At 42.7% G+C, this 23,760-nt stretch overlaps 1 protein-coding gene across 2 annotated transcripts in view; it reads right to left on the bottom strand.

Annotated features, from left to right (window-relative positions):
- Positions 1 to 3,567: 3,567 nt before the first annotated feature.
- The window catches only part of LOC137428151 (uncharacterized), a 36,128-nt gene continuing 15,935 nt past the window's right edge, over positions 3,568 to 23,760 (bottom strand). Inside the window, exons 2-5 of one of the 2 annotated variants that reach the window (XM_068118090.2) lie at positions 19,439 to 19,501; positions 15,151 to 15,213; positions 8,045 to 8,191; positions 3,568 to 6,659 (exon numbers count right to left, since the gene is read on the bottom strand). In XM_068118090.2, the coding sequence (XP_067974191.2) occupies positions 4,420 to 6,659; positions 8,045 to 8,191; positions 15,151 to 15,213; positions 19,439 to 19,501 (2,513 nt within the window). In that variant the 3' untranslated portion in view covers positions 3,568 to 4,419. The remainder of the gene's footprint in view (positions 6,660 to 8,044; positions 8,192 to 15,150; positions 15,214 to 19,438; positions 19,502 to 23,760) is intronic. The other variant, XM_068118091.2, reaches the window with a different exon arrangement.

Genomic DNA, 23,760 nt, shown 5'->3' with positions numbered 1-23,760 from the left:
CCTCCTAGACTCCGCCCCCTCCCTCCTAAACTACCCCCTCACCCCTCCCCGCCAAGACGCCCCCTCGCCCCTCCCCTCCTAGACTCCTGCCTCACCCCTCCCCTCCAAATCTCCCCCATATCCCATCCCTTTCAAATCCCTCCCCTTGTCCCTTCCCTCCCAAACTCCCCCCTCACCCCTCCCCTTCAAATCTCCCCACCCTCATTGCTTCTCAATTTCCCCCCTCTCACTCCCCCTCCTCAAAGTGTCCTCCCCGCTTCTTCCCCCTTCAAACTCTCACCTCCATCTCCCCCAACCTTCTGCCTCGCTCTTCCCCCTCCTCAAATAACACCTCATTGTGGCTCACCCAATCACCATCAAACCTTCTGTCCGCCCCATCCTTCCCTTTCTCCGAGCTATTCTGAAATCTCTGACACACCTTCAACAGCTCTCCCTACCTCTTCCACCTCTTCCACATCTTACCCTACCCCTCCTCCCCCCTGTTCTGTATCTGATGCTCCCCCTTCCTCTTCATTAACGGTATGGACCTCAAACATCCGGGGCCTTCGTTCAAACTTAACTGATCTCTCCATACAGGTTGCTTCTGTCAAACCAGACGTGATCTGCTTAACAGAAACTTTCCTCCTTTATGATGTCTCTGATTCCATAGTATCTCTCCCGGGCTACTCCCTCCTCCGGTATGATAGACCTGAGCCTCGTCCTGGAGGCGGGGTTGCTATCTTTATCAAAAACTCTCTTCCTCACTCGCCCTGCACTGCACTCTCTCCACCTCACCCCCAGGAATACCTCTGGCTACGGCTTCCCCTTCGCTCCCACCTCTTGTTCATATGTGTGTTGTACCGTCCACCAAACAGTGATGACTCCATCTACATCTCGCTGTCTGATGATATGGACCAACTTCTATCTACTCATCCCAACTCTCTCTTCCTCATATGTGGTGATTTCAACTGTCATCATGCCAGTTGGCTGGGTGTGGGTACCTCTCTCACCAGCCATGGCTCCTCAGCAAAGGACTTCTGCGACTCACTGGGACTGACACAATCTGTCAATTTCCCGACCCGGATCTCAGTCAACGGAACATCTTCTCTTCTGGACTTGGTTATGACTAACTTCCCTGAAAATGTCTGCTGCTCTTCTTCTGCTCCGATCGGATCATCTGATCATGTCCTTGTTAAAGTGGACATCTCTCTGACCATCCTCAGGGAGCCTGCTCAGCGTCGACGAGTCTGGCATTTCACTCAGGCCAACTGGCACGGTCTTCAAGCAGCCATCAATCATCTGGACTGGTCTCCCATCTCTACCTCCTCTGACATCAACTCATCCTGGGAATTCTTCCAAAGTAAATTGCTCTCTCTCATGCACAGATTTATCCCATCTCGTCTTCAGTTGTCATACCCTTCCTCCCGTCCATGGTACACGGAATCTTGTGGTGAGGCTGTTGCCCAGAAACAACTTGCCTTCGTCTCCTGGAAAGCAAATCCAACGGAAGGAAATCTCTTTTCCTTTCACAAAGCCCGAAACAAGTGTGTGTCCACCCTCAGGAGAGCCAGGAAACAATATCTCTCCGTTCTCAAGACCGAACTCTCTTATCTGTCTCCCTCTTCCAAATCCTGGTGGCGTCTGGTCAAATCCGTTTCTGGTGTTTGTTCCCCCTCCATCCCCTCCCTTACCTCAAACGGCTACACAGCTGACTCCGCACGTGAAAAAGCTGAATGCCTCAACTCTGTGTTTGCCTCTAAATCTTGTGTCCCAAACCCATCCCTCTCTGTACCCACCATACCCAGTCATACCCTGCTGCTCCTGGACTCCGTGTCCTTTCCTCCTGACAAGGTGGAAAAGTTTCTGTCAACCCTCGACTCTGATTCTGCAACTGGACCCGACGGCATCAGCCCACGGGTCCTAAAATCCTGCTCTGCTGCTCTATCTCACCCTCTCTCTGTTCTCTTCACCCTCTCTTTTGCTCAAGGTCAACTGCCATCTGCTTGGAAATCAGCCAACATCACCGCTTTGCACAAAAAAGGTGCAAAAACAGATCCTAGCAACTACAGACCAATCAGCCTTCTCCCAATTATCAGCAAAGTCATGGAATCCATTATTGCTTCGGATATGAAATCTTTCCTCTTCTCCAATGGCTTGATCTCTGATCATCAATTTGGTTTCAGACCAGGTCACTCTACTCTGGACATGCTGCTTCTGCTGTCTCAACAATGGATGGAGGTCCTCAATGCCAAACAGGAAATTAGAGCTGTCTCCCTCGACATATCACGTGCCTTCGACACGGTCTGGCACCCCGCTCTGCTCACCAAACTCTCCTCCTTTGGTATCCATGGAAATCTCCACGCATGGCTGGCGGACTTCCTCTCTAGTCGTCGTCAACGTGTGGCCCTGAATGGGTTTCTCTCATCTCCTCTTCCTGTTCAGGCTGGAGTTCCCCAAGGCAGTGTTCTGGGCCCCGTGCTTTTTCTGGTCTTCATCAATGATCTCTCTGACTCTCTCGAAAATCCTCTCTATCTCTTTGCTGATGACTCCACTCTCTGCCGCTCCATTCCTCTTCCCTCAGATCGGCAGTCTGCTGCCTCCTCACTCTCTGAAGACCTGGACAAAATCACAGACTGGTCAAACAAGTGGAACATGTCTTTCAATCCTGACAAATCTCACACTCTTACTATGTCTCTCCGAAAAGATCGACTGGACAACCCTCCCATCTACTTTCTCAACAATCCTCTCCAAGAAGTTCTGTCGCTCAAGATTTTGGGTCTCACTATCTGCCATGATCTTTCTTGGGAAAACCACATTTCCAAGCTGGCCTCCAAAGCCAGTCGCCGACTGGGCATCCTCCGTCGTGCGAAGTCCTTCCTCGGCACACCTGAGCTCCTCACCACATACAAGGCTTTCATCCGCAGCTCAATGGAATACTGTTCTCCCCTATGGGCCGGTGCTCCTGCCTCACACCTAGCTCGGCTTCACGCTGTTGAAACCAAAGCTTTCAGAATTATTGGAATCTCCCGCGATGAAGCTATCTCTGAGGGCCTTTCACTCACTCACCGCAGGCAGGTAGGTGGTCTTTCTGTCTTCTCTCTCTCCGGCTCCTCTCCGGCCTTGCACCCCCAGCTCTCTCTGTGCTCTGTCCCCCAAATATTCCTACAGGTCGCACAAGATCTGCCAGCAACCCTCTGATGGTTAAACTGCCGAAATCTCGGCTCTCTGCTCACCTTCACTCTTTCATTCCTCTTTTCTCCCGCCTCTGGAACAAACTCCCTCACTCCCTTCAATCCCACTCCTCCCTCCAGGTCTTTAAAACAGCTGTTCACCACCATCTCTTATCTTCCCCCATCCAAAACCTTGATCTTTTCTACCCCCGCTAATTCACCCCAGATCCACCTTGTTTGAAATTCCAACTTCTTTCCTGAAAGTCCTGGCAGTGTCCATATGGTTTTTACCTCTCCCACGCCCCCCCCCCCCCCCCCCAAAGCCCTCGCCCTCTCTCAGATCTCTCGATGTCTCCATGTCTCTCGGTCCCTGCTCTCAAATGCTGTGTTTGTGTCCTTCCCCCTCTCTCCCCATCTTGTCTACCGCTCCCTATGTTATATGTTTTATGTGTCGGTTTGTCTTTCTGTGTGATTAATGTTCGCTCTTTCACGAGCCTCGATCTTGTATACAAAAAAAACAAACAAAAAAAAAAAAATGGGTTTTCTTGATCATCCCTGTTGCTCTGACCATCACCGGTGCAATTTCAGCTTTCTTCAATTTCCATGTCCTCTTGACCTCATTTTTCAACTCCTGGTATTTGATAATTTTTCTGTTTTCTGAAGCATTTGGTCCAAAGTCATTGGGAACTGAAACCTCAATCAACAATGCCATCTTTTCCTTTTTGTGTTTAAGCACTATGTCCTGAAGCAATGCTCTGCCTGCAACGTCCACACTTGATGGGCTCATCTTGTCATGCGTGAGCACTACATGTTTATTTTCAAGGATCGGATTTGGTTTGTGTTTCCATGATTGTTCTGGAATGGGGAGGTTGAAATGCTTACAGATGTGCCGGTGGATTACTCTACAGACGCTGTCAAGTCTTTCTGTTCAGGTTGTACAAACTGTTCCGACATGAGTTTTTTACATCCCGTAAGAAGGTGACTTGTACTTTCTGTTTCTACCCCACAAAACCTGCATTTGTCCGATTGGCTCAATCCCGCCATTTTCTTTAAGCAATTAGTATTGTGTCCTGGTCTTGGGCATTTATGATGACATGTTCTCCATCCCAATGAATTTGACCTCTTCTTATCCATTCCAATGAGCCTTCCTTGTCAATCCATGGTTTGTCAAGCTCTTTGTTGAAACTTCCTGCTCTTTTGTCATTCTCCCATTTGTCAGGGTATATCTGCTGATATATATTTTTGTAGTTTTTATTTTTCTTATTTGAGATCATTGGGGCTGTATTTGTTTCTGTTTCATTTTCCAGTGTTGTATCCTGCATTTGCTGGTGTGGATTTTTTGGTGTCGATATAAATATGATGAAGAAGTAAATACCTTGCTGCAAAGAGAACACTTGTAAGGATTTTCATCTGTGTGTATCTTCTGGTGTGTATGCAAACTTCCTAAATGAAGAAATTTCTTGCTGCAAAGAGAACACTTATAAGGTTTCTCTCCTATATGTATTCTTTGATGTATTTTCAATGACATCAAATGGGTAAAATCCTCATTGCAAACAGAACACCTGAATGGCTTCTCACATGTGTGTCTTCTTTTATGTTGATACAAATATGAAGAAGAAGTAAATGCCTTGCTGCAAAGTGAACATTTATACGGCTTTTCTCCTGTGTGTGTTCTTTGATGTGCATACAAAGTTCCTGATTGAGCAAATTCCTTGCTGCAAAGAGAACATTTACATGGCTTTTCTCCTGTGTGCATTGTTTTATGGGAATATAAAATCGATGAAGAACCAAACGTTTTGCTACAAAAAGAGCACTTGAAAGGCTTCTCCCCAGTGTGGATATTTTGATGCATTCTCAAACGTGAAGCAAGAGCAAATGCCTTGCTACACAAAGAACACTTGAAGGGCTTCTCTCCCTTGTGCAGTAATTGATGTGTTGTCAAACGTGAAGCAAGAGCAAACGCCTTGTTGCACACGGGACACTTGAAAGGCTTCTCTTGCAAGTGTATTAATTGATGCGTTGTCAAACGTGAAGCAAGAGGAAACGTCTTGCTGCACACAGAACACTTGAAGGCCTTCTCTCCTGCATGGATTTTTTTATGCGTATTTAAAGATGATGCAGAAGCGTACACTCTGATACAAAGAGAACACTTGAAAGGCTTCTCTCCAGTGTGGATATTTTGATGTATTCTCAAACGTGAAGCAAGAGCAAATGCCTTGCTACACAAAGAACACTTGAAGGGCTTCTCTCCCTTGTGCAGTAATTGATGTGTTGTCAAACGTGAAGCAAGAGCAAACGCCTTGTTGCACACGGGACACTTGAAAGGCTTCTCTCGCAAGTGTATTAATTGATGTGTTGTCAAACGTGAAGCAAGAGGAAACGTCTTGCTGCACACAGAACACTTGAAGGCCTTCTCTCCTGCGTGGATTTTTTTATGCTTATTTAAAGATGACGCAGAAGCATACACTCTGATACAAAGAGAACACTTGAAAGGCTTCTCTTCCGTGTGTATCGTTTGATGTGTTCTCAAATGTGTAAGAAGAGCAAACGCCTTATTACAGAAAGAACACTTGAAGGGCGTCTCTCCTGTGTGTACATTTTGATGTTGCGATAAAAGTGATGAACGTGCAAAACCTTTGTTGCACACAGAACACTTGAAGGGCATCTCTCCTGTGTGTATCTTTTCATGCATTTTCAATCTTGATAAATAGGCAAAATGCTTTTTGCAAACAGAACACTTGAAAGGATTCTCTCCCATGTGTATTTTTTCATGTACTTTCAGGTATGAAACATGTGCAAATGCCTTGCTGCACACAGGACATCTGTAAGGTTTCTCTCCCGTGTGTGTACTTTCATGCATTTTCAATCGTGATAAGTAGGAGAAATGCTTATTGCAAACAGAACACTTGAAAGGATTTTCTACCATGTGTATTTTTTTATGTTCTCTTAAATATGAAGCCTTCGCAAAAGCCTTGCAACACACAGGACAATTGTAGGGTTTCTCTCCCGTGTGTATCCTTTCATGCATTTTCAATCGTGATAAATAGGCGAAATCCTTATTACAAAGAGAACATTTGAAGGGCTTCTCTCTTGTGTGGATTCTGTGATGTTGACGTAAAGATGATGAATGCGCAAAATCCTTGCTGCACACAGGGCATTTATAAGACTTCTCTCCTGTGTGTTTTACTCGATGATAATTCAAAGATGATAACCAATAGAATTCCTTGCTGCACACAGTGCACTTGTGTGGCATCGCACACTTGTGTATTGCTTGACATCTCTTTAAAGATTCTAATGAGCTAAACGTTTTCTTGCACACAGAACACCTGTGCAGCTTCTCCTTCCTATCCGTTTTTTTGAATGTGGTAATACATTTGTTCTTGTTTCGAATACGGGTATATTTGCTGACTTCCTGATAAGAAGTCTTTGTCATGATCTGATTGAAAGGAACCTCTTTGTCAAATAACCGGGAACTTGACTTGGAGCAAGAAACCATTTTCAATTCACTCTCTGCAAAGACAGTTCAAAAAAGCATCAAAAAATCATTAGTACGATGAAACATGCAGCAACAACAACAAAAAAGTGCAATGTACTCTATTTTGATCTAGAATTGGTCCTATATCTGTACTCATCTGTCACAAGGCAGAAGCTGCATATTGTTACGGGTGACAGATTCAAACCAGGGTTCCAAAAATCACTGACTACGAGTGTTACATGTGGTGACATCAGCGACCCTAGGTCCTACTCCCGGCCCACCGGGCTGTGGCCTGCAAACAAGCTGAGCGGTATTTGGAAGCTTGAATTTGAGGTTGAACGACTTGAACTCTTATCTCCAAAACGCGTGTGTAAAAACGTCAAGTGATTGCTATTCTAAATGGAGTTTTCACGTGTTGAAAACTCGACAGATATATCGGCCAGACCGATATCTGGTATTTTGAGTTTATCAGCATCAGCTGATAATGGTGCCGATATGGCCGATATAAAAAAAAAAAAAAAACAAACAAAAAAAAAAACTTTCCTTCTCGTCTGCTAGGCAGCTTGAAGACCAAGATCAAGAATTTCAGGATAAAAGATCAATAAATCGAAGGATTGTGGACTGTTTTTAACTGGTACACATACACCCACTCCCCACGGAAGCGGCAGGAATGGTCATGTTGTGGGCCTCTTTGTAGTATATAGATTACAGTAGATCTAGGCTCAGGTGCGTTCGTCTGTGATGGATTCCTCCAAATTTCTTTCAGTTTAGTGTTAAGTAGCAGTAGTGACAGTTTAAAAAGGTGATTGTACTTGCTTGTGGTTTATAATACCTTTTAATCCCCCATAAAAACCCCTTGGGGAGGAGGGATAGTGGCCTTGTAAAAACGGCATGATAAGTTATTAATACATGTCAACACTGAGTTTGCCCAAGGTGGAAATCCCCTTTTGCTAAGGGGCAAATGAAGTCGCTACAACGTCCATCGTGTGACCCATAATCCTTCTATCAAGTTTGGTTGAAATTAGGTAAGTAACTACCAAATGTATGGCGGTCAGACAGACAGCAAATTGCGTATTTTAGTATGATAAGATGTAGAGTGCAGATCTACCGAAGAAAATGCTGCTCTTCACACAAAGGGAACACACAAAATGCCCCAAAACTTTTTTTCAAATATCCTCTAGATAGAGATAGCAACACATACATGAAATAAAATTGGCTACAAAACGTTGTTTTGAATAACTTGTGATAGGTTTTGAATAAGCTTGAAAGTACACCGTAAATAAATTGCTATAGGGCACTGGCATACCAAGGCATTTTGGATAAAGACTCCAGGAAATTGTGTGAAAAGGCATATACTGCAGGTAAAGCATTTCATCGTAAGTGGGGCAGTGGTATATGCTCTGTGCATGGCTATGCTTACCACGTTCAAGCAGTCGAGGAGCATTCTTTGTCTCCATGGGAGGAGAATCACAAAGCTCCTGCTTTACACACTCATTACTCAAAGCATTCTGAGAACTCTGGTATAAGTCACTTTTAAATTTTTCTTTCTTCACCGGATGAACCAGACCTGCAAATAATGTGATCTCATGTCATCTCAGGAAGGAGACAGAATGAATCAAAAAAATTTTTTTTTTAATGAAATGGTCACACCTCATAAGTGTAACCACAATAATTCAAACCTCATAACCACAAAAAAGTAATCAAGAGGTTTGGCAATTACAATGCTATTCTGCATCAACTACAAAATGCACTTATTTTAACTAACAATGAGCAATGAATAACAAGAACAGCACTCAGTAGAGCACGTACGGCCAGGCCGAACAGTTTATGTTTTGTATCCCTCCGATTTTGCCTCCTCTAAACCCGGATCTGGATCAAGACATGAACCAAAATCGAATTGACCTGTTCTTGTCACCTGACCAACTCATCCGCCTAGTTTTGTCTAAATCGGTTCACAACTTTTTAAAATATCGAGCAAAATATCATTGTTGGCCCCATCTCAATGGTGAAGAAAGAATCACTTGAAAAATTCAAAATTAAAAAATTCTCTGATCTGGATTCGAATCTTCACCAAAATTGATTCAATTCTTCTTTGTCACACATCTAACCTGTCCACCAAGTTTCAGCCGAATCCGTCCACAACGTTTTGTGACATCGTGATATACACCGTTTTTCCCCTATCTCACAATGGTGAAGAATCACTGAAAAAAAAAAATTCTCAGATCTATTTTTTTTTTAAACACATCAGGACTGGTATTCAATATCCACCGCCGCTGCTGAGCTTGGGAATTCATTTACGGAAACCTGCTCTCTATCTTATGCACAGATTCACCCATCTCTTCGATTACCTTACCCATCCTCCCGCTCTTGGCACTCTGAATCCTGTGGTGAGGCAGTTGCTTTAAAACAAATGGCACTCTCCTCATGGAAGACAAATCCAACTGAAGACAACCTCAGATCATTCCACAAAGCTTGCACAAGTGTGTCTACTCTCTCGAGAGCCAGAAAACAACACTGGCCAATCTCAAGAATGAGCTTTCAAACTTGTCTTCGTCCTCTACAACCTGGTAGCACCTTGTCTGGACTTGCACCCTCTGCACTCTCTGTGCTCTCTGTGCTTTGTCACCCTCGGGTATCTGCAAGACGCACACGGTCCACCAGCATCCCCGTTCCTAGTGAAACTGCCTAAATCCCGAACCACAGCTCACCACTTAATACTTACAAAATCGAGGATTTTTTTTTTCAAGTTCTTGGTTGGTCTTGTGCGTTATTCTGTCTGTCTGGCTGTCTGTCTGTCTGTCTGTCTATCGCCTACAGGTCACGATTCTAAAACGATCGTCATGAAACTTTACCAGGTTGTCGAGGTAGTCACAACTGAGATGCCTATTTATTTTGAGGTCAAAGGTCATCTTGAGGTCAAATATCTAAAATTGTCATTTTTCATCCGATTGACTTAAAATGAAAGAGCAATTGCATAGTGCCTCAGTGAATTGGGAAACCAACTATTTGAGATCATAAGGTCAACTCAAGGTCAAACTTATAAAATCATCAATTTTTATCTGAAACATCGTCCATTTTCATCCGAATGACGTGAAAATTAAACAGCAATAGCATAGTGCCTCACTGAATTGGGAAACCAACTCTTGAGGTCAAAAGGTCAAAGGTCAAACTTCAAAAATCAGCGATTTTCATCTGAAAAATCGTAAATTTTCATCCTATTAACCTGGGGATTACACAGTTATTGCATAATGCACTAAATTGGGAAAGCAACTCTTTTTGAGGTCAAAAGGTCAACTCAAGGCCAAACTTCTAAAATCATCAGTTTTCATCTGAAAAATAATACATTTTCATCTGATTGACCTGAGCATTGATTCAGATCGTTTTTTTTTTTGTTTTTTTTTGTATACAAGATCGAGGCTCGTGAAAGAGCGAACATTAATCACACAGAAAGACAAACCGACACATAAAACATATAACATCGGGAGCGGTAGACAAGATGGGGAGAGAGGGGGAAGGACACAAACACAACATTTGAGAGCAGGGACCGAGAGACATGGAGACATCGAGAGATCTGAGAGAGGGCGAGGGCTTTGGGGGGGGGGCATGGGAAGGGGGCGGTGGGAGAGGTATAAAACATATGGACACTGCCAGGACTTCCAGGAAAGAAGTTGGAATTTCAAACAAGGTGGATCTGGGGTGAATTAGCGGGGGTAGAAAAGATCAAGGTTTTGGATGGGGGAAGATAAGAGATGGTGGTGAACAGCTGTTTTAAAGACCTGGAGGGAGGAGTGGGATTGATTAAAATCGTTAATTTTAATCTTAATGAAATGAACAAGTTGATGTATACATGGCAACTTTTATTTTGGGGTGGGGTTGGATTTTGCAAATATTGTGCTCTGCACGTCACCTTTCTTGTACATTCCTTTTTTTCCTGCCTGTGGAACCACCTTTCATACTCTCTTCAATCTCATTCTTCCCCCCAGGCCTTCAAAAGAGCTGTTCACCACTATCTCAAGTCATCCCTCATCCACAATCATGATCTTTTATACACCTGTTAAATCACCTCCACCCCTCCCAAACATTTTCCAGAGAGTTTAATTCATTACCATAAACACAACTATAGATCTCAATGCAAAACAAAAAGAAAACAAGTACAGATACATTCAAAGTACACTGCCCCCATGCCAAATAAATAAATAACATTCTCCAACGTGGCATTGCAGGGGCGCCTTCGGCGTCCGCGATGATGCCATTTAACACAAAGAGACAGTATTGGGAGGGAGAGGTGTACAATAATTGATTGCTTAATTGCATAATTAAAATCAACAAATGGTAATTGTAAATTGCAAAATACAAATGGTAATTGTAAAATAATAATAATAAAAATATAAATAAAATAAACCGGTAATTGTAAATTGTAAAATAATTGTAAAATGTGGTAATTGTAAATTATAAAATATTCACCGGTGTGTACCCCGGTTTAGAAGAGGTACACCGTATCCCTGCGTGTCGTAAGAGGTGACTAAAAGGGTTGGCGTCAGGAAGGGCATCCGGCCATAAAAACATTGCCTCAAAAAGGGAACCATGACAATTACAACTACATATGGGCAGGGTACAGCCCGAAGTACCCCGTGAGGGACCTCACTCCCTCTCGTCGACACTCAAAGTGGGGAACCCGATCGAAACAAGGGTGGAAATCACACCATTTATGACGGCGAAACGTCTGATGCCCGACGTGGAGATCGGTTTCTGAGGTTTGGGACATGGAATGTAGGAACAATGACAGGGAGATCAGGAGAAGTGGTGGAAGTATTGGTCAGAAGAAGAGTGGACATATGTTGTGTGCAGGAGACGAGATGGAAAGGAAGTGGTGTGAGAATGGTGAAGGGTAGGCAGGGACAGAAATACAAGTTTGTGTGGCAATGGTGCCCGGAAGGCGTGCATGGTGTTGGTGTCCTGCTTTCTGAGGAGTTTGTAGACAGTGTAGTGAGTGTGACTAGAGTGAGTGAAAGGTTGATGATGGTGAAAATGATGATTGGAAAGCTCTTGGTGAACGTCATCTCGGGATATGCTCCGCAGGTCGGTCGGAGCGATGAAGAGAGGGACAAGTTCTGATGTGCGATAGAGAAGCTGATGAAAAACGTGAAAGATTAGGAAGTTGTTGTGGTAGGAGGAGACCTAAATGGACATGTGGAAAGGAGTATAGACGGTATTGACGGAGTTCATGGGGGTTACGGATATGGTGTGAGGAATGGAGAAGGTGAAAGGATTTTGGAGTTTGCTGATGGAGCTGATTTGTCGATTTGTAATAATCAGTTCCAGAAAGCAGATAATAAGCTTGTTACTCGGAATGCAAAGGAGGGTTTACCGTGGGAGTTGTTGTATGCAGATGATCTGGTGTTGATTTGGGGAAAATATGGATGGACTGAAGGAGAAGATGAACAAGTGGAAGGAATGTATGGAGACAAAAGGTCTGAAGGTGAATATCAGAAAAACGAAGGTGATGGCAAGTGGTAAAGCATGTGGTGAGGTGGAAAGAACTGGGAAGTGGCCATGTGCTGTGTGCAGGAAGGGTGTCGGAGTGAACTCCATTCAATGTACAATGTGCGCTGAGTGGGTTCATCAAAAATGTCATGGTCTGAGAGGGTCATTAACCATTATGGCAGCTACATTCAAGTGTGAGGTGTGCACAGAGGGAGCTGCAGATGGAGGAAATGTTGAGTTGGATCTTGGAGACGGAGTGAAGCTGGAAGGAGACATGCTGAATGGAGAAGGTGGATCAGACTCGGCAACGGTTGCTAGAGTGAGATGTGCATGGAAGAAGTTTCGGGAACTGAGTGGCGTGCTGACGAGGAGGGGAGTGTCGTTGAAACTGAAGGGAAAGGTGTATGCTGCATGTGTGAGAAGTGTTATGATTTATGGGAGCGAGACATGGTAATTAATGTAGAGCAGCAACGAAGGCTGGAAAGGGTGGAAATGCGAATGGTTCGGTGGATGTGTGGAGTATCGTTGAGAGAGAAGAAGGCAAATGATGAATTGCAAAAGATGATGGGAATAGAGCCTGTGATGGATGCTGTGAAGAGAAACAGGTTGAGATGGTTTGGTCATGTGTTGAGGAAGGATGAAAGTGACTGGTTGAGAAGAGTGATGGAAATGAATGCAGAAGGAAGTAGAGGACAGGGAAGACCGAGAAAGACTTGACTAAAGGTGGTGGAAGAAGAAATGCGGGCAAGGGGGTTAACAAGGGGATATGCAGAAAATAGGGCAAAATGGAGAAGATTGTCATGGGGCCCGCAAGGCTAACCCCCACTCGAGCAGGGAAAATGGCCTTAAAATGCCTGTTGTTGTTGGTAATTGTAAAATAATTTCTTAACCAATTAGCTAATAGCATACTTCAACCACCAGTGTTTCATCTGAAGCTGTAACTTTTTGAAAATGAATAAAATAAGTCATTAATCAGGAAAAAAAAGAAAAAGAATTGATTAATCAATAAATAATAAATCGATTTATAGATTAATAAATCAAAAATATTCTTTATAGCCACATCACTTGGTCACTGTCGTGTCCGAATATCAGCTTCCTAGCTCAAAAGATGCCTGAGATATTGCCCAGATGAAAAATAAAATAAATAAACACTTAATAATGCAAAAAAAAAAAAAAAGGTAAAAATAATTAAATTATTAACCAATTGGCTTATAGAATACCTGAACTGTCACCGTTTTATCTGAATCTGTAACTTTAAAAAAATTAATTACTGAAGTCATTAATCAAATAATTACATAATTAATCAATTAAGTGATTTATCAATAAATCAAAAACATCCTTTATAGCCACATCACTTGGTCACTATCATGTCCAAATATCAGTTTCCCAGCTCAAAAGGTGCCTGAGAAATTGCCCAGACGAGAAAGAAAATAAATAAATGATTAATAATGAAAATAAATTGTTTTCCCCCAAATATTCCTACAGGTCGCACAAGATCTGCCTGCAACCCTCTTATGGTTAAACTGCCAAAATCAAGACTTTCTGCTCACCTTCACTCCTTCATTCCTCTTTTCTCCCGCCTCTGTAACAAACTCCCTCACTCTCTTCAATCCCACTCCACCCTCCAGGTCTTTAAAACAGCTGTTCACCACCATCTCTTATCCTCCCCCATTCAAAACCTTGATCTTTTCTACCCCCGCTAATTTCGGTCCCCTTGTGTTTTATACCTCTCCCCCCCCCCCCCCCCCCCACTCCCCTTCCCACACCTCCTGCCCCCAAGCCCTCTCCCTCCCACACTTCTCCCTGCCCTCAAATGTTGTGGTTGTGTGCTTCCCCTTCTCTCCCCATCTTGTCTTCCGCTCCCTCTTTTTGTATATTTTGTTTGTCTGGTTGATTTGTTTGTGAAATAAATGTTAGCTCTTTCACGAGCCTCGATTCAGTATACAGAAAGAAAAAAAAATGAAAAATAAATAAATAAATAATCATAACATAATGAAATAATTGACTAATATAATAAATAAACCACCACCGTTTCACCCAAATCTGTAACTTTAAAAAGATTAATCACTTGGTCATTGTCGTGTCCAAATATCAGCTTCTGAGCTCAAAAGGTGCCTGAGATAATGCCCAGAAGAGAAAGGAAATAAATAAGCACTTAATTAATCGATAATAATTAAGTAACTAAGCAATCAATTGATTATTCAAAAAAAAAATAATAACGTTTTTGCCAAAGCACTTACTCACGATTGTGCCGAAATTTCAGCTTCTTCGCTCAAAGGATGGCTGAGATATCGCCCGGACAAACAAACAAACAAACAAGAAAGAAAGAAACCGGAGTGAAAACTGAGTACTCCCTTTCAGTGCAAGTCATTGCCGGGCCCCCTTCGGTGCCCCGCAATGACGTCATGCAACGCCTGGAGATGGCATAGGAAAGGAGCGGTGTACAACAAACAAACAAGAAACCGGAGTGAAAACTGAGTACTCCCTTTCGGTGCATGTCATTGCCAGGCTCCCTTTGGAGCCTGACAATGACGTCATGCAGCACCAGGAGATGGCAGAGGAAAGGAGCGGTGTACAATATTCACCCATTACAAAGAAGCAATATGGGACAATTTCCAACGTGATACTGACAAGAACGCGAACAACGTGACATCAATATCACCAACATTGACCTTTTTTGTATACCAAGTTGAGCCTCGTGCAAGAGCTAACACATAGAACATATAATAAAGGGAATGGGAGACAAGAGGAGGAGAAAGAGGGAAGTACAACAACAGTGGTGAACAGGGATATCGGCAGATCTGTGGACGTGAGAGGGCTGGAGAGGGGTACACGGGAAAAACAAGATGGACACTACTAGGACTTTCAGGAAAGAAAACTTGAAGGAGGTGGATTTGGGGTGGATACATGGGGGTAGAAAAGACGAAGGTTTTGGATAGGGGAAGATATGAGATGATGGTGAAAATTTGAGCATTACATCCACATCAATTGGAGAATGTACACCCGTCAATAGGACAAGCAGAATGTTGTTGTGGTTCACACCTTTGTCTTGGAAGGATGATTCATCGATGAACTCAGACTTCACCTTCACTTTAACAATAAAACCTGAAAAAAAAATCTCATTAAAACTATACAATGGTATGACTGAAGCAAAATACTTTCTATAATATACCTATCTCAAGAAACTATCTCATATCTTCCCCATCCAAAACCTTGATCTTTTCTACCCCCATTAATCCACCCCAAACTCATAATCCTTCAAATTCCCTGTTTTCTTTCCTGAATGCTTCTGCAGTGTCCATATTGTTTATCACGTGTCCATATTGTTTATCACGTGTCCATATTGTTTATCACGTGTCCATATTGTTTATCACGTGTCCATATTGTTTATCACGTGTCCGTATTGTTTATCACGTGTCCGTATTGTTTATCACGTGTCCGTATTGTTTATCACGTGTCCGTATTGTTTATCACGTGTCCGTATTGTTTATCACGTGTCCGTATTGTTTATCACGTGTCCGTATTGTTTATCACGTGTCCGTATTGTTGATCACGTGTCCGTATTGTTGATCACGTGTCCGTATTGTTGATCACGTGTCCGTATTGTTGATCACGTGTCCGTATTGTTGATCACGTGTCCGTATTGTTGATCACGTGTCCGTATTGTTTATCACGTGTCCGTATTGTTTATCACGTGTCCGTATTGTTTATCACGTGTCCGTATTGTTTATCACGTGTCCGTATTGTTTATCACGTGTCCGTATTGTTTATCACGTGTCCGTATTGTTTATCACGTGTCCGTATTGTTTATCACGTGTCCGTATTGTTTATCACGTGTCCGTATTGTTTATCACGTGTCCGTATTGTTTATCACGTGTCCGTATTGTTTATCACGTGTCCGTATTGTTTATCACGTGTCCGTATTGTTTATCACGTGTCCGTATTGTTTATCACGTGTCCGTATTGTTTATCACGTGTCCGTATTGTTTATCACGTGTCCGTATTGTTTATCACGTGTCCGTATTGTTTATCACGTGTCCGTATTGTTTATCACGTGTCCGTATTGTTTATCACGTGTCCGTATTGTTTATCACGTGTCCGTATTGTTTATCACGTGTCCGTATTGTTTATCACGTGTCCGTATTGTTTATCACGTGTCCGTATTGTTTATCACGTGTCCGTATTGTTTATCACGTGTCCGTATTGTTTATCACGTGTCCGTATTGTTTATCACGTGTCCGTATTGTTTATCACGTGTCCATATTGTTCATCACGTTTCCGTATTGTTCATCACGTGTCCGTATTGTTTATCACGTGTCCATATTGTTTATCACGTGTCCATATTGTTTATCACGTGTCCATATTGTTTACCACGTGTCCATATTGTTTATCACGTGTCCATATTGTTTATCACGTGTCCATATTGTATATCACGTGCCCATATTGTTTATCACGTGCCCATATTGTTTATCACGTGTCCATATTGTTTATCACGTGTCCATATTGTTTGTCACGTGTCCATATTGTTTGTCACGTGTCCATATTGTTTATCGCGTGTCCATATTGTTTATCCCGCCCCAGCCCTCTCTCTTCCACAGATGTCCCTGTTCTCTACTGTTGTTGTACTTCCCTCTCTCTCCCTGTTTTCTCCTGCTCCCTTTATATGTTTCTATGTGTTAGCTCTATAAGAGCCGAGACGAAGCATATAAAAGAGGCGTTTGATGTTGAATTCTAAAACATACAGTATCCATACTTTATTCCTTTCGAATAGTTATGATTAAAAAAACATTTTCTAGACACATTATGTGGTCGCAGCTCACGGCCTGGAGAGTTAAGCCTGTTTCTTTGTGACACTGTTTCTTATACATATGTGCCTTTGTTAAAAAAATAATTTACATTTTCAAAACCTGCTTGCTCGCCTGCTTTCTCAATTGGTTGGATAGTGAGTAATAAATAGACAAGAGGTTGCGCTCCACTGAATTGCTACGCCAGACAAGCCTACATCCCACTTATGGTTCCACTCGGCCGTACATAATTAATAGATAAAGTTGGGACATCTTGCTGAGCACGGTTCCCCATCTGGGATAACTAAATCACTGGGAAGGTAACGTCAGATTTGGGTGTGGGGACCGGACCAGCTTTGCAACCTGACATGTCGCCGAGTTACCTGCGGCTGATCGGCTTCAGGGTAAAAGGTCAGGAAGCGGCTCCAAGAGAGACCACTCTTGACCCAGCCGAGAAGCACGTAACATTATAAATATACATGCAGTCACGTGAAAAAGTAAGTACACCCCATGTAAAGTTTTGACTTTTTCAACATATTTCAACATACAGCTATTTCATCTTCATTTCAACAATATTGATAGATAAAGGTGATATAATATAACAAATATCATGAAACATTTACATTTTGTAGTCCATTGTATAATTTAAATAAACATAAATGCAAATTTCGCATGTGGAAAAAGTAAGTACACCCCTACATTTATCACTACTTCAAATACCTAAAATTAGGATCAGGTGCACGAGCTCAGGTGCAAATGATTAGAACATCGTTAGAGAGGATCCTGGAGGAACCAGTCTTATTTAAACCTCAGACATTTAGTTTGGGTTGCTCTTTGTTGTTGAAGTGTGCGGCGTCACCATGCCTAGATCAAAAGAGCTCTCTGAGGCCTTCAGAAAGAAGGTTATAGATGTCTACAAGTCTGCGAAGGGATTTAAAAAGATCTCCAAACCATTTGAAATCAATCATTCGACTGTCCGGAAGATCAACCACAAGTGGAGAAGATTCCAAACAACTGCCAACTTGTTCAGGCCAGGCAGCCCCAGCAAGTTCAGCCCGAGAGCAGACCGCAAGATGCTGAGAGAAGTCTCTAAGAACCCCAGAATGTCATCACGGGACCTACAGGTAGCTATTGCCACTGTTCATGTCAAAGTGCACGAGTCTACCATTAGAAAGAGGCTGCACAAATTTGATCTACATGGGAGGTGTGCCAGGAGGAAACCTTTGCTGTCCAGAAAGAACATCAGGGCAAGACTAAAGTTTGCCAATGAACACCTCGGCAAAGACCAGCACTTCTGGAACAATGTGCTCTGGACAGATGAGTCAAAGGTAGAGGTATTTGGCCACAGTACCAGAAGACATGTTTGGCGAAAACCAAAGACAGCATTTGACCACAAGAACATTATACCAACTGTAAAGCATGGTGGTGGAAATATTATGGTTTGGGGCAGCTTTGCTGCATCAGGGCCTGGGCAGCTCACCATCATAGAATCCACTATGAATTCTTCATTGTACCAGAGGGTGCTTGAGGATAATGTGAGGCCATCTGTCGGAAGTTGAAGCTCAACCGAAGGTGGACCTTGCAACATGACAATGACCCTAAACATACCAGTAAATCCACCAAGGAATGGCTGAAAAGAAATAAATGGATAGTTCTGGAATGGCCAAGTCAAAGCCCGGATCTAAATCCCATCGAGATGTTGTTGGGGGATTTGAAACGAGCTGTGCATGCAGGAAACCCCTTCACCATCACACAGCTGAAAGAATTATGCATGGAGGAGTGGGCAAAAATTTCTCCCAGTCGATGTCAGAGACTGGTAGACAGTTATAAGAAACGCCGACTTGAGGTTGTTTCTGCCAAAGGGGGCAATACCACTTATTAGAGCCAAGGGTGTACTTACTTTTTCCACATGCGAAATTTGCATTTATGTTTATTTAAATTATACAATGGACTACAAAATGTAAATGTTTCATGATATTTGTTATATTATATCACCTTTATCTATCAATATTGTTGAAATGAAGATCAAATAGCTGTATGTTGAAATATGTTGAAAAAGTCAAAACTTTACATGGGGTGTCATTACTTTTTCACGTGACTGTAGAATGTCCTTCAAATGTTCAGGATCAACAATACATTATTACCATTTGGAATGTGATTGGTATTCCTGACTTGCAGAAACTCAAGTAAACAGGAATTTGGCAGAAACTCAAGTAAACATGAACAACGTGGTGGGGATTTTCATTCACAATTCAACACCAAAACTGATGGAGATTTGTATCTTGGGAGAATTAACAAGTACCGGATATACGGTGGTGACATTTACATGCTTTTGAGATGAGATCCTTTCAACACCTTGGACCCTTTAGACCCTAACTACAATTGGAACATACCCTATGGATCTTTAGACCATCGAGAACCTTTTCGGCTCACACCACACAAATATAAATAGTCTGCTTGCAAAACATAGACTACTTATTTTTCAGTAAGTAATGCGTGAACTCTACCCACCCAGAGGAAAAAACTAAGGTGTTTGTGGGTCAAACCTTCATCTTGAGGGAACGAATCATCAACAAACTCAGACTTCATCTTCAATTTCGCAATAAAATCTGAAACAAAAAGAATCCATTTCAACCAAATAGAAAAGTTTAAATTAAAGGTTCCAACAAAAAGCCTTTATTACAATATATTGTTGCAATGACAGGCAACTGGGACGGCCCAGTTGCCTGATCCAAATCCTGACAAACTACTGTCAGTGGCACGCCAGTCTGTCGGTTCGGACACTCAAAGCAGTACAGCAGGCCTGTTTTGCATGCTACTGTACTTTGGTGGAACGTCCGAGTCAGATAGGCGCAATGCTGGTTCTCTCTCACGCAAGACAATGAAATGGCGGTACGATGCTGCGCCGGACGCGGAGTACTTTTTGTGATGGGCACTAATGGCCCAAAGCAAATCTGTCCTTTAAAGGATGTGTATCAATTTAATATTGCGAACCATGTTGTCTGTCAGTGCTTTCATCTTTCCCCTTTACGGAGGCTGCTTCCCGAGCTGCATTTGAAAATATGTGAAAGCAGGCAAAGCTCAACATTAACTTTTGATTAATACCTCCGCCACCAAAGGTGGATGGAGGTTATGTTTTCATCCCTGTCTGTTTGTTACTTGCTGGAATAGATTCCGGCAAGTATGTTGGTTGGTTGGTTGGTTTGTTTGTGCGCAGTACTACATCTACATCGTTGCACATACAGTCATGTGAAAAAGTAAGTACACCCCATGTAAAGTTTTGACTTTTTCAACATATTTCAACATACAGCTATTTGATCTTCATTTCAACAATATTGATAGATAAAGGTGATATAATATAACAAATATCAGGAAACATTTACATTTTGTAGTCCATTGTATAATTTAAATAAACATAAATGCAAATTTCGCAAGTGGAAAAAGTAAATACACCCCGACATTTATCACTACTTCAAATACGTAAAATTAGAATCAGGTGCACCAGCTCAGGTGCAAATGATTGGAACATCGTTAGAGAGGATCTTGGAGGAACCTGTCTTATTTAAACCTCAGACATTTAGTTTGGTTTGCTCTTTGTTGTTGAAGTGTGCGGCATCCCCATGCCTCGATCAAAAGAGCTCTCTGAGGCCTTCAGAAAGAAGGTTACAGATGCCTACGAGTCTGGGAAGGGATTTAAAAAGATCTCCAAACAATTTGAAATCAATCATTCGACTGTCCGGAAGATCATCTACAAGTGGAGAAGATTCCAAACAACTGCCAACTTGTTCATGCCAGGCCGCCCCAGCAAGTTCAGCCCGAGAGCAGACCGCAAGATGCTGAAAGAAGTCTCGAAGAACCCCAGAATGTCATCACGGGACCTACAGGTAGCTCTTGCCGCTGTTGATGTCAAAGTGCACGAGTCTACCATTAGAAAGAGGCTGCACAAATTTGATCTACATGGGAGGTGTGCCAGGAGGAAACCTTTGCTGTCCAGAAAGAACATCAGGGCAAGACTAAAGTTTGCCAATGAACACCGAGGCAAAGACCAGCACTTCTGGGACAATGTGCTCCGGACAGATGAGTCAAAGGTAGAGGTATTTGGCCACAGTACCAGAAGACATGTTTGGCGAAAACCAAAGACAGCATTTGACCACAAGAACCTGATACCAACTGTAAAGCATGGTGGTGGAAATATTATGGTTAGTGGCAGCTTTGCTGCATCAGGGCCTGGGCAGCTCACCATCATAGAATCCACTATGAATTCTTCATTGTACCAGAGGGTGCTTGAGGATAATGTGAGGCCATCTGTCAGAAAGTTGAAGCTCAACCGAAGGTGGACCTTGCAACATGACAATGACCCCTAAACATACCCGTAAATCCACAAAGGAATGGCTGAAAAGAAAGAAATGGAGGGTTCTGGAATGGCCAAGTCAAAGCCCGGATCTAAATCCCATCGAGATGTTGTGGGGGGATTTGAAACGAGCTGTGCATGCAAGAAACCCCTCAAACATCGCACAGCTGAAAGAATTCTGCATGGAGGAGTGGGCAAAAATTTCTCCCAGTCGATGTCAGAGACTGCTAGACAGTTATAAGAAACGCCTACTTGAGGTTGTTTCTGCCAAAGGGGGCAATACCACCTATTAGAGCCAAGGGTGTACTTACTTTTTCCACATGTGAAATTTGCATTTATGTTTATTTAAATTACTAGGGCATTGCCCGTACGTGGGTGCCCGTTCCTTGCCAAAAAAAAAAAAAAACGCTACCCGTACGCTCTACCCCGCCCGTACGCCCGTAAACAAAAAAAACAACGCTCTTCGCTTCCGCCCTTCGCTCTGACTGAATTGGGAGAAATAATGCGCATAAGAAATCGAATTACGTACCGTAATGGCGGTCAGCTCGTAACGCGCTCAGCTCCGCTCGTCTCACATCGGCCACGCCTACGCAACAAAGCGTTCTGTGATTGGCTGCCGGAAGTTCGCAAATCGCAGTTACGATGAATCGTTTTAATTTAATCGCAGTTTGAAATCGTTTTAAAACATAGTTTAACGGCAACATAGTTTTCCAACGTGAAATAAATGAATACGCTGTCAAATGTGCCGTCCGAGGCAGAGTCTGATCGCCACGTTCGGCACACGTGATAGCTCGCTGCTCTCTGATTGGTTGAAGCGTTTTTTGGACATAGCTCGGTAAGTACTTCTCCGATTAATTTAAAACCTTGAAAAGGCATATCCTCGGGTCCCCAGCAATATACCTGGCAAGTTTCAAGTATATCGGACCCGTGGTTATCGAGAAACAGCGGTCACAGACAAACACACAGACACACAGACACACAGACACACAGACACACAGACACACAGACACACAGACACACAGAGATTGCTGGAATTATAGATAGATACAATGGACTACAAAATGTAAATGTTTCATGATATTTGTTATATTATATCACCTTTATCTATCAATAATGTTGAAATGAAGATCAAATAGCTGTATGTTGAAATGTGTTGAAAAAGTCAAAACTTTACATGGGGTGTACTTACTTTTTCACGTGACTGTAGCATCGCCATACTTCACATACATATTTGCCTTGCCCTGTAATAGACTGTGCCCAATTTTTAACTCTCTAGGCCCAAGGTCAAGCTCAAGGTCACCCAAAACGTGAAAATCGTTAGATTTTAATCTTCCAGCCGCCATGTTGGTGCTCGCCGTCACTGCTGCGAAGCGAAACACGCCTCAGAGCTGTCACATTCACAATCGCTATGTCGTATGTACTCCTGATACGTGTTTCTTTCATTGTAAAAACTACCAAGTCAACAGTTAAAAGGATTTTGAGCCGATAGGTATTACGGCCTTGGCAAGATCGATGGAGACAGCGATCTGTTAGTTTATACACCGCCCAAATAGCGATGCTGGCTAGGCTGCTAGTTATACACCGCCGGCAAGAGTATTTGAGAACAAAAAATGTATATGTCTGTGGAGTATACATGCATAAATATAGATTTCCCCCCATTTTGATCCAAAATGGCCGATAAAAAAAAAAAGTACATTCCGGCAAGTCCTCGGTTTCTGACCGATTTTTTGTTCGTTTGTTTGTGAACAAAATATTTCAAAAAGTCGTGGACGGATTCGGTCGAAATTTGGCAGAGATGTAGCGTATGTCACCAGGACGAAATGATACGATTTTGGTGAAGATCCGGATTCAGATCCGGCTACCAGAATTTTTAAAGTGATTCCTCACCATTGGGAGATAGGGCCAAAAAGGATACATAGCAGGATATCTCAAAAAGTTGTGGACGGATTTGGACGAAACTTGGTGGACACGTGTGTGTGACAAGGAAGAATCGATTACATTTTGGTGAAGATCTGAATATGGATTTGGACATGAGAATTATTTAATTTTTGAAGTGATTCTTCATCATTGGGAGATAGGGCCAAAAACTATACATTGCGGGATATCTCAAAAAGTTATGGATGGATATGGACAAAACGTGGTGGACAGGTTGTGTGTGTGAAAAGGAAGAATCGATTAGATTTTGGTGAAGATCTGAATATGGATTCGGATATGAGGATTATTTAAATTTTAAGTGATTCTTCACCATTGAGTGATATGGCCAACCAGGCGGAAGTATGCTCTCTACTGAGTGCCGTTCTAGTTGTTAGTGTGATTATTGTTCTGTCCACGATGTGATTCAATCAAGTCTTCCTCCAGGCCAACCTGCTGCCCCCCTCACTGAAATCTCGACCCCTTGTGGAAAGCCTCAAGGTAAGCAGCCATATGCAAGGGACGGTTTTTCGCTTTATTAGACTCAGAATCAAAGACGGACATCGCAGACTTCGGCATCTCATCAAAGCTGGAGGAGGCTTACAA

This window comes from Myxine glutinosa, chromosome 5 (assembly GCF_964187855.1).
Source record: "Myxine glutinosa chromosome 5, kmMyxGlut1.1, whole genome shotgun sequence".
Taxonomy (NCBI): domain Eukaryota; kingdom Metazoa; phylum Chordata; class Myxini; order Myxiniformes; family Myxinidae; genus Myxine; species Myxine glutinosa.
This window is presented reverse-complemented; position numbering and strand designations above follow the sequence as displayed.